At 36.5% G+C, this 12,265-nt stretch overlaps 1 protein-coding gene across 5 annotated transcripts in view; it reads left to right on the top strand.

Moving 5' to 3' along the window:
- Positions 1-12,265, top strand: part of LOC122398513 (ras GTPase-activating protein raskol) — a 190,878-nt gene that overhangs the window by 164,099 nt on the left and 14,514 nt on the right. Inside the window, exon 1 of one of the 5 annotated variants that reach the window (XM_043398449.1) lies at positions 6,486-6,674. The exons of the other annotated variants lie outside the window; for them this stretch is intronic. Within the exon in view, the coding sequence (XP_043254384.1) occupies positions 6,585-6,674 (90 nt within the window). The 5' untranslated portion in view covers positions 6,486-6,584. Of the gene's footprint in view, positions 1-6,485; positions 6,675-12,265 lie in introns of those variants that run through there. 5 annotated transcript variants of the gene reach the window in all.

The following is a 12,265-nucleotide window of genomic DNA, read 5'->3' as shown; positions in this document are numbered from 1 at the left end:
GCACAGATTCTCCAAAACGATCGAAGAAACGGAAAAATTCGGTCGAATATTCCCTCGATCGAAGAATGCCAATTAGGTTTAAGGAACTGCAACGAAACGACCCTCTTTTCGTTCCACATTATTCCCTCTGTGAGGGCAACAAGGTTGCTTTCCAACACGCGAAGAAAATAATTATTATTTTAAAAATATTTATGTTGCACAAATGTGGTTTCATTATTGGAGGAGATGGAGAACAAGTTTTTTATTGTTTAAAGTAATGTTTAAAATCTGTAGAAAAACCAACAAATTTCAACTAGTAAATTGAGACGAGAGAATATAGAAGTGTATAAATAAAATGTAGAAAATATTTATTAAATATTAATTTGAAATCCAATTAGACACATTCGAAAACCGATCAGAAATTTATTGGACTCTTCAAGAAAGTAAATATATAAGTAGTAATGAAAGAAAAATTCGAATTGTTTATGGGTGCGTCGCGTAGTTGACAAAAGAGGATACTCTCTGGAAACGCTACAAAAATAATAGCACTCCGGATCCCAGAGATACACTCGGTTTCAGTAATACATTTTCGATGGAATTGCCTCGTCTCCGTAAGTTATTAACGCGCCGGGCAATTAAAAAGTTCTTAATTACGACTGGTTACCGGGTACGATAATAAACGAGGAAAAGGGAGATATTTTCGCGGACGTTTTACGACGCGGTAGCGCCTCGGCGAATAATGTATCAAAGATTTAACGTCGGCCGTCGAACGGGTCGAGAAACCCTGGCCGTGGCCACAGGTAGCCAAACGATACAATTTTTCTGACAAAATTCCCCACGGAAAAAAACGAATTCTAATTGCCAAAACTCGGGGGGAAAAAGATCGAAGCAAACACCTCGTTTCGATCTTTTAAAAACTGTAGCATTTACGCGTTACTGTTAAATTGATTTCCAAATTGAACAAAACATGTGGCTCTATTGTTCATCAGATAATGGATCTTTTACCAATCCTGTCAGACGTATAAATAAAAGAATTGTTTAAATATACAATATCAATTTTAAAAAATATTTGAAAATTTTTAGATGAGTATCAGCTGTTGATGATGCGTCTAAGCATGCTTAGACGTTTGTAAAACGGTTTTGGGGGTTCGAGGGTTTTACGAAATTGAAGAGAACCGTGGATCTTTTTTCGTGGAAACGTTGGAAAGAGCTCTTCAGAAACGCCCTCAACGTTTCGAAAGAATATGTAAAATTTGGTGATCCCACTTTGTGTGAATAGTTGCTGACGACAGGGTACCTGAATAGACGGTACTTTTACTCTCTATCCGCGAAGAGTTAGCCGACCCCTTGTAGGGAACAAAGGAAAGAACGAACTGGTTTTCGAGCGGTACACCGACGACTTCACGGATCGATCCGGTTAAAGTGCGTCGCGCTATCACGAATTGTTTACGAAACCCTGGGGCCCGCTGGAGAACCAAAAACCCAACAAACTGGCACCTCCCTAATTTTTTAGAACTTTTGGTAGTCGTGTTCTTTATCATTTTCCCTCTTACTTTTCATTTTCTTACTAATTTACTGCTCGTAATCTTCCAGAATTTATTCAATTTTTATTCTAAATTTGATAGTCGATTTAATTTATTTCGAACGTTTACGAGAACGGGAGAATTCAATCTTCGTTCAGAATTAATAAAAATTCAAATTGAACGTCGTTTGATTAGTATTATTTAATTAAAAATAAATGTTTTTTATTGTTTAGTAATTTCTTCGAAAGTGGGATTAAAATATTTTATAAACTAAATATTCGTGGATCTATGTTCTTAAAGAATTCCTAACGTTTTTAAAGTTTTTTTTACCCTATTAACATTATACAAAAAATTCTACCCTTAGCCTCTCCAGGGGTGAATTGTCTTATTCGAGATAAATATAAATTTCAATTGTTATACTGTTCAAAAATATAATTATAAATCTTTATTAAGAAGTGTCTTTTACACTACTAACCCAAAATAAAAATTCTACCCTTAACCTCTTCAGAGGTGAATTGTCTCATTCGAGATAAATATAAATTTTAATTGACGAATCTTACGACCATGTTATACTGTTCAAAAATATAATTACGAACTTTAATTAAATCAAGGATTCATTTAACAATTTATTTTTAATTTAAAAAATGTAAACTTGACCCCTATAAATCCCTCTACATTTCATATAAATCATTAGTGACGTCGCTGCTGACCCAAAATCTTGGGATTCTTGTTCCCCGGAGAAAAACGAGCGTTTCTTGCGGAAAGATATGTCGGGTTTCCTGAAGTCTCCGCGAAACAGTCGTAACGAGAGCTAACGAGCACGCGTAACAGCGGGTCTCGTTCGCGATTTCCGCATGACAATTTCGTTTCGTCGCTTCACAGCTGCCGGTGGTTTCCACGACGCGGTTTGAGAACCCCTCGAAGACGTTTTTGTCCTTCTTACCGGTGCAAACGGCGGACGAGGGGCTGAGCGGCCAAGGGGTGACCCGTTTCGCCTCACCTGAATGCAGGGGCAGGGTTTTTGGTCGCTGCACAAAGGTGCGCCCCAAGGATCCCTTGACTTCGGCTACGCGGATGAGCAACATCTGCGCCAGTCGACGACGAGATTTTGCCGCGAAATCATCTGCCTGCCGCGAATTCCCGACGAGCGTGCCTCAAAATCACGCCGAACAATCGTAACACGCGAGCACGTTAATGAATATTAATATTTTCGTGAAACTGGTTTACAGCTTGGCGGGTACATTCGAATTGCAATCCGAGCGTCTGCGTTCGCCTGACAGCGGATTCTTCAGATTTCTGACAATCTATTGCGACGTGTCGAGTTTTAGAATATTTCCAAGAAGCCTGGAATCTTCTTTTTAAACAATTGGGCAATTCTACGTGAGCTAGAATTCGTCGTAGTGTTCGTTTTGAATTCTATTAATTCATTTTGAGGAATTTTGTCAAAAGTGGGTGGATGTGACAAGTCAACGTGTTAGAGTTTGACAATTTTTATTTCGAAAACTATAGGTGAGAGAGATTTTGAGTTGACAACAGTGAGTTCTTCGAATTCTGTTTAATTTCAATCTGAAAATTGGTTTCAGTTTTTAAGGAAATTTAAGAACGTAACGTTTTACTTTTGAGTAAAAATTTGTGACGATCTATATAACAAAACACCTGGTGATATTTTTGAAAATATTACTGCTTGCAATAGTGGCGCCATTTTGTCGTTCAACCCTTCCAGAGAACTGCATTTTCCACCGTCGATTCGAGTATAGGTTGAATTAAAAAAACAAGTGCAAATGTCAGGAAGAAATTACCCCAATATGGAGGATTTCAAAGGTTCGTTTCAGTCTATAGAATCAGCCTGTATACTCCCCCTCGATTCTCGAGCGCGAAGATCGGAGAACGTCGAACATGAATTCGGTCTACGCGAGTGACGCCCGAGCAATAATTCATCGCCGTGTAAATAAGAGTCTCGTGGCCAAATAAAGGAACATCAAAGGCGAAGTCCAGACTGTCTCGAGGGTCGACGGCCTCCGCGATCAACGAAAACCGACCAGCAACCGTCGCTGAAAATACCGCGCGCGTTTTCGCCGCGAAACGCGGAACGCCCGTCGAAGCGGAACGAACTGTCGGTTTCCCGTCGTCTTGCGAGCCGCGAATTTAGAACGGGAAACGACCGACAAACGGCGAAACACGACGAAGATATTCGCGATATTCGTCGGGGAATCTGATATTTGTCCATAAAATTTGAATTCGCGGAAAATAAAGTCGTAAAAAGATTGTTTTGTACGTCGAAGAATCGAAGAATCGAGTCTACCATTTTCATGTGACGAAAGAAACTGAAATTTCGTCCATATTTAAAAAATGAATCTTCTGATATCAAGAATCTTAAAAATCAGAAATAAATAAAAAAGTATTGAAAAATATAATTTAATTGTTTTAAATCGATTTTAATGGTCAAGCCACTGTTTACAAAATAAATATATTTTCTAACCTCGAGTATCTTGAAAATCAGAAATAAATTAAAAAGGGGAATAAATAATATAATTAGATTCTTTTGGGTTGATTTTAATGATTGTGTCACTATTTACAAAATAAATATATCTTCTAACAGGAAGAATTTTAAAAATCAGAAGTAAATTAAAAAACGTGCTAAATAAGATAATTAGATTCTTTTGGGTTGATTTTAATGATTGTGTCACTATTTATAAAATAAATATATCTGCATAACAACCAGTTGCTATGTTTCTTTGTGCGAGAAATTTTAAAGAAATTTGTTTAATTGGGAAGATATATATTTTTCACCCTCGGGAGTCTTAAAAGTCGAAAAGCGTAATAAGGGGGATATATTTGGGAAGATATAATTGTGATCGCAGGGGCGAGGCGTAACGTAAAAAAATAAGGAATATTCACGAAACGCGGATCGTAAAAGGACCACCAACTGCCTGGAATCGGAGAAGCGTAAATCTCGCAACGACGCAAAATTGGCGGGAGACCGTTTAAAGAGCTTGTCGATTTAAATCCCCCTGGCTCAGCGGAGCCTGAAGCGAGCAGAGAAGCCTGGAAGAACTACCTGGCCATGCCTGGAAGAGCGGATCCCGTTTTCGGGGGGCCTTGAAACGATACCTGAGCCCAGGGCCCGCTGGAATCCTTGGCTCGTGCTTCCGCGTGTGAATAGAAATCCCTCGGAGGCCATTGTCTGGGGGGGCACAAAACTAGAAACGATTCGAGAACGTGGAACGAACGGATTTTCTAGCCATTCTATTATATTCACCATTTTGTTCCTACGAAAGATTTTACAAATTATTTCGAATCAGCTGTCGTTAAATTTAGACGTACGTCTTTACGAATTTTTACAGGGTTGTTATTTGGTCGAAAAATATCTACGTACTAAATTTCATAAATTTCTACACGTGATGGAATTTTAATAATAAATTCTGATTGCTTGCTCGAGCAAAATAGAAGTTTAAAAGACCAGATTTTCTAGGCGTTCTATTATATTCGCCATTTTGTTCCAACGAAAGATTTTACAAATTATTTCGAATCAGCTTTCGTTAACTTTAGACGTACGTCTTTACGAATTTTTACAGGGTTGTTATTTGGTCGAAAAATATTTACGTACTAAATACACGTGATGGAATTTTAATAATAAATTCTGTGGTTGCTTGCTCGAGCAAAATAGAAGTTTGAAGAAGCTTAAAAGACCAGATTTCCTAGACATTCTATTATATTCGCCATTTAAATTTAGAAGTACGTCTTTACGAAATTTTACAGGGTTGTTACTTGGTTGAAAAATATTTACGCACTAAATGCACCTGATGGAATTTTAATAATAAATTCGGTGGTTGCTCGAGCAAAATAGAAGTTTGAAAAAATTCATTTCAATTCGTGAACAGGTGTGCCATTGAAACGAAGATATATATTTCGATCGAAAATATCGAGTGTAATCGTACAGTCAACAATCGAGGAAACAGATCCCCACCAGCTGGGAAAGCTCACCTACTCTATCGTAGTATGCTTTGCTGTCGATTACGCTGCATCCTGACATTGGGGAAGCTTATCTTTCTTGCATGTGCACGATAACGTCTGCGCTGCGTTCAGTAGCGAGGTACAAAATTTTAACGTCGACAGTGCCAACTAAAAGTATCTAAACTTGACAGTGTCTAGGAGCAATCGATCACTCGAACGAGAAAATTACAAGTGAAAATAAAATGAATATACCAAGTGAACAATTGAAATTATAAATAGCAGTATCGTCAGCTATTTCTAGGAATCTAGAAGCAATCTATTTCCAATAAACTAGTTTTGTTAGTCATCTGGTGATCGAAATTGTGACGACAGAAAATGATCAAATCATAAAATTAAAAATGACTTAATATAAATATCTTTTGCTACCTTCTGCTGGAGAAGAAAGTGGAATAGTATTAATTTTAAAAATAAATTCTCAAGAATCTTGAAAAAACATAACAAATTAGAGTACACGAGATCGAAAGATCTACACTTTGATGGGGTGGGAAAAAATCAAATCTATCATCAGAAAAATAAAAACTAATTCGATTCCATAATTGTTGAACAAACAACTAATCAGAAATTTTTATCTAGATAAGAAATCCCAACTAACGGAACAGTGAAGCTAGTGTCTGGTGAAACCGTTGAACTGTTAAATTGTGAAAACTGACGCATTAATATCGTCGATCGCGACCGGGTACTTTTGCAAGAGAAATCGTCTAACCCCCTCCCGATAGGTGTGAATTACGATCTCTATCGAGACTTTTACGTCACGTGGTACATTGTAAACCTGCGTGTATCGACGACTCAAACGCGATAAAGTCGTTGTTTATACGCGTCGATGTGTCGTTCGTAGAAATCGGCGCGAGTCGTCGTCGAAGGTGATATCGTTACGACGCCGCGTCCACGCGTGAAATTCGAGGGTGGAAAAAGGAGGAACAGAAATAATGAATCCGCGAGGAATGTGTTACGACTTTGCATCCACGACGAGAACATTAAAAATCGTTAAGTGACGGTTGATCTTTTTCCGTCGCGGAATTCGCGGACCGAGAGAACATCTGTTGTGCTTTCTCACGCGTCACGGTTCGCATGACCAGAAGAAAAATGTGCGTGAAACCGATGGAGGAGAACGAGGAGGACAAGGTTGTCAGCATGATCATCAACTACTTCACCGCCAGGGTAAATATAAGCAGGGAGACGAAGTTTGGGGAGGAGGGGTCGTGTCTCGCGAATAAACAAGGGTGGAATGGCCGACATTCTTATTTTCAATACTGAGAAAATACACGTTATCCCACACAACTGTTACAATTTTTCAGGATGATTATAAATATATAAAAAGATCGATTGAAAGTGTGTAATAAAATTTTTTCATAGAAGGGGTTGTTTTCAAATTTAATCATTGTTCTTTACTCAAATTTAACTATTCTTCATTACTGGGACATTTTGTATAAAAATACATTCGTGTTTTGTATTTGTAAAAGGAACTACGAGACCTAGTAACTTCATAGAATTTGAATCCAGAATTGATGGGTAAATTGAATACGAAATAATTTTCACGATAGAAAGAAATAGTATTGAGGCCTTATACTTCGTATTCAAGATCGTGTAATATATTACAAGTATTTGTAATTCATACCCCCAAGAATTATTTTGTTTTCTTATTAGGACGAATTATTTGGCGCGAAGTTTTCCCGCCAATTCCGTATTCAAATCCTATCGAGGTTCCAGATCCTATCGTCGGTGATATATCGCACAATAAACGCGTTAAGAGGAACATTTATAGCGGTTACTTGAATTTATATACTTATTCACGCGTTCGTTACAAAGTCCAATCTTCTCGGAATGTTTACAAATCCACTCTGTAGGTGCGCGGAGTCGTTTGCAGAGAATTAAATGCAGCCGTAAGCCATTTGCAGATAAATTAACGCAGCTGTAGGTCGTTTGTAGATAAATTAATACAGCTGTAGGTGTGCAGCCTGGTAGAAGCTGTTGATGTAACTTGATAGTTGCACGTGGAGTAATTGATACAACGCGCGCGATCATGCGGTTTCCCGCGAGTAGTACCGAACTGTTGACTGAATATAAAATTATTAATACGCGGCACGAGAAATCGGAATCGATCCTATATTTTAGACCGGATTTTATATTTAAAAACGAGTTCCACGATTTATAATAGAAAGTGATATACGCGAGGGAAATGTGCATACTCTGTTCACCGTTTGGAAAACTCCACCTCGTCGGTGGGAACGCTATGAAAGACCATTTTATGTAATACTTTTTTGCTTTCAACTTTAGCGAACTTTCTCTACCTACATTTTTAGGTAATGTTAATCCCGCCTAATGATCGATGACGTCGTTCTACTAATTAATTAAAAATCCACCATTGAAATTAAAATTCTCATTAGTGACAAAATTTTAAATATTTCTCCAAATTGTAGTTCCAATTACTTTGCTGTATTCTGTACTTCGTTGGGTATAATATTTCAGAAAATATTTAAATAATTTCAATTAAAATAAATAAACTAAAATAAATATATTAATATAAATAAACCACAATATATTTAATAAATTTGTTCACGTAGAATTATTCTTTGCACGTGGAACGATTATTAGTACAACTTGCTACAATTTTCATTTGACTCTGGAAAAATAGCTGTAGAATAGAAAAATATTTAAAGAGGAACCATTACATGTTTGGAGGTAAATATTATAAAATTAAGCGTATCACCCTGTATATTAAAAAACGATCATCGATTGAGAGAGTGTACTTGTAGGTTACTCGGGTAAAAAAATGAACCGTAACTGTGGATCGTCGAAGAACGAACGGAATCTAGTCACTCGTAAAGAAACTGCTGCAACTATGAAACGTTCCACAAAGCAGTTGCAGCTTGTAGTTACGACTTATCTTATGGTCGGTGCAGTCGCGAGGAGGAAATATGCTATACGTACAACTGTTTATATTCTCACCACTTATTGGTGCCTCCACTTATCTCTCAAAATAAGAAACGCTGCGAAACGTACGATCGTTGCACGTGTCCGTTGTTTCGCTACTGCCTTGTTATTTCCATAAATTATAACTTCTTATTAAAAGGCACGATTGCACCACTGTCCTCTGCTGGTAAAATTTAAACGGCCTCCGAGAGAAAGGATAAAAGCACTTTGCGCGAATACGAGAAAAAGGAGGCTTGAAAACGTATTTGTTTGCTCGCGATTGAACGTACAGTCGCGAATGATCGCTTTGAAGTTACAGTTACCAGCTTTCAGCGTTCTTTAGGTTCGAAGAAAACGGTTTCATCTATTTTTATTTTATTCTTATCTGGTCGATAAAATTAAGAATTATTTCATTAATTTTTATTTTGTCAAGAAAATTGACAGTTGTTTTAAATAATCTTTGAAGAGACATATGAGGCTCAATAATTATTTCAGAATCAATGTATTAAAAATTCGAAGGAATTACTTGCTACTCGAAGAATTTTATTAATTTTTATTTTGTCGAATCGATAGTAGCTTTGTGGGTATTCGAGGAGGATTCAAGTCTTGGGGGTGGAAAATGTTGGTCGTATCGCGGAAAATTTCGCGATTCTTCGCGCTGGCGAACACGTTTCCGAAGATATGCAAAACACTTGGACTCTTTCCGAGTTTCGCTGGCATTTGGCCAAGTTGTTATCCGATGACCCGACAGAACCATGAAACGCGTTCAAAAGCCGAGGAAAGTAGAACGAACGACTTAACGTTCGAGAACCACTTCAGCTATCTTATTGAAAAATCTGTGGTAAACAAAAGGAGAAACGGGCACTACCCCATTCAGGGGCGTAAGAATCATTGGGATCAACGCAGAGACGAAGGAATGAAAAAATCTATTTATATTTTCAGATTTAAAAATCTTTATTTACTATGAAAAACTTGTATTTATATTTTTAGAATTCTCTATAATGCCCCAAATTAGACGATTCAAATAAAAATTGGATAAGAATCACAATTTAAATGAACTGTGAAATAAATAGAATCCCAGAATTATTTTACTGAAAATAAAATAATTTCCAAAGCAATGTTTTGATGGACACTTGTGACTACGAATTTATTATTAATTTGATCAACCTTTTTGATGCTAAAATTGCTGAAAACACCCATGTTTGTGAGTATATTTGTACGTCCATGACACTAAAAGGGTTAATATCGAATGGCGAGGTCGTTAGAAATTCTTATGCGTAATTTAATTTGGAAATGGCGCTTGGGTCTCACGTTTGCTAGATACATCGTTGATCCGGATACACATGGTGAAGCCTTCCCAGTATCAAACACAGCCGAATACCTTTCACCTGAGCAATGTCACGAGAGATTCTCGTTGTCGCTTCTGGAGTCAGTCGATGATTTTCACTCGCGGGCAACTTTTGCCATCGAAACGGTTTCTTCGTTGCCTCGTTCCGTACAATAATTTATGCCCATCTCGTCCCCAATGTCGAACGAAAGAATCTGATCTCTTGCACGTACGAACACGGTGAAATACATTTCTACAATACCAGTGAATAACAGTGTCGGATTTACATCGAAGAAAATCAATTTACATACCTTCGACTGTCTGTGTATTTTATTTACAAATTGTGTGATTCTTGTGTGGGATACGTGGGTGAATACAGCGAAAAACTCTTTAAAGAAATTTTAGAAAATTGTTTTTGGTCGAGTTGGTTGAGTTTAAAATTCTGTGGACGCTTTGGAATGTTTTTAATTTATAGGTAATTGTTTAAAGATTCTTACGGTCGTGACTGTATTCGGAAATGTGAATTTAAAGTTTTCGCCAGGAAGCTCTCAGAAAAACATCCACGTAGTTTCAACCGTTTCCTGTTTTTCTTTCGAACCGCAATTTCCCTCCTCCGTGCAGTTTTCTTTACTTTCTTGCGAAAGGAAACTTCGAAATCGATTTCCACAACTCCGCGACTCGAAAAACTCCATTCCGGAGGAAACCGAGGCTTCAGACGTCCCCGGAAATTGAATAGCTTCCACGATTTATATTTCTCCAAGCGCTTCCGGAAACTGTTCCTCCCGCAATCAATAGCAAACGCGACTCGTGGACTTAGCAAAAGTTCGAAACAATATTTATTTAACAAGATTACTGCGCTCGAAATAAAATACAAAGATTCTTTCGAAACTTCGAAATTCGTTTCTTTAATTTAATATTATTCTTCGATGAATAATTAATTTGAATTATTTTATTTATTCACACGATAGATGGTGAACAAAATAAAGAAATATAAAATTCTTTATAATTAAATGGATGTATGAAAGTGTAAAAGTTTGTTTAGAACTAGAATTAGTTTTTCTTTCATTTTCATTTACAAATTTCAAAGTCTGATAATTTTTTATTTTTTAATTATTTTATTTATTCACACAATAGATGGTGTATAAAATAAATATATTCAAATATAAAGAAATATAAAATTCTTTATAATTAAACAAATTTCAAAGTCTGATAATTCTGTAAAATTTTTGAGTCTCGTTCGAAGGAATGAAAAATTATTTTTACAGTTTATATAGTTGCTGGATGAAGTTCTCTTTCAGGAAGATTTTGCCCAACGTGGAAGAATGCGTTTTCACTAAAATTTCACTGCGTTCTGGTTGGCCAGTCGATTGATCCGCTCGAACGACCACTCGAGCCGTACAATGTTTAACGTTTTAATCACTTTTGTTAGCGGATAGGCCTGTTCATTATATTGAAGCCGCCGCGCCTTGATTTCTCCTGCGCTCAGCTGTTCGCGAATCTGTCACGACCGCTGGTACACCTGCGCCATTGCGAAAACTATCGCGCGTACAATTTATCGTTGCTCCACTTAAATTAATTTGCATAATTTTCTACATCTCCAACGATATTTCGTTAATCCTATATACGGACCATTTCGCGCAGGTGCAGTGGACATAATTAATCGCTCAACGTTCAACGTGCATTAATCTAAAATTTTTTCTCGAACCATACTGCAACTTTGTGTTTAATTTTTTCTCTTCCCCGTGAATAAAATTAACTCGTTCGAAGTTTGAGCAACGGGTCAAATAGTCGAGGTCAATATTGTCTCAAAGAAAAGTACGATCAGCGACAAATTTGTAAATTTAATTATTTAAATAATGCAGCTTCGATTGGTTTTTTCATCTGGAATCACCCCTTTTATTGATACATCCTGTATAATTATATCGACAAAGCAAAAAACAGAATTTGTTGACGAGTTTGTACTTATAAAAAATAAAATAATAGACTATAATTCTACGTACGAGAAGAGATGAAAACAAGGATAAAATACAGTCAATATTGTTTTAAAAAAAAATACAATGAGTGACAAATTATCAATTTCAATTATTTAAAAAATGGAAAATTCTATCCTTCATTTTCGATTGGGTTGTCCATTTAGAATCACCCCTTTTATTGATACATCCTGTATAATTATATTGACAAAGCAAAAAACAGAATTTGTTGACGAGTATGTACTTATAAAAAATAAAATAATAGACTATAATTCTACGTACGAGAAGAGATGAAAACAAGGATAAAATACAGTCAATATTGTTTAAAAAAAAATACAATGATTGACAAATTATCAATTTCAATTATTTAAAAAATGGAAAATTCTATCCTTCATTTTCGATTGGGTTGTCCATTTAGAATCACCCCTTTTATTGATACATCCTGTATAATTATACAGACGATTAAAAACGAACATATACCAAATAGACGCCAAAGCAAAAAAATTTGTTGACGAGTATACATAAAATAATTAACTCCTGTT

Source organism: Colletes gigas, unplaced genomic scaffold, assembly GCF_013123115.1.
Source record: "Colletes gigas isolate AHSC1104 unplaced genomic scaffold, ASM1312311v1 Colletes_gigas_Sc00011, whole genome shotgun sequence".
In the NCBI taxonomy this organism is placed as follows: domain Eukaryota; kingdom Metazoa; phylum Arthropoda; class Insecta; order Hymenoptera; family Colletidae; genus Colletes; species Colletes gigas.
This window is presented reverse-complemented; position numbering and strand designations above follow the sequence as displayed.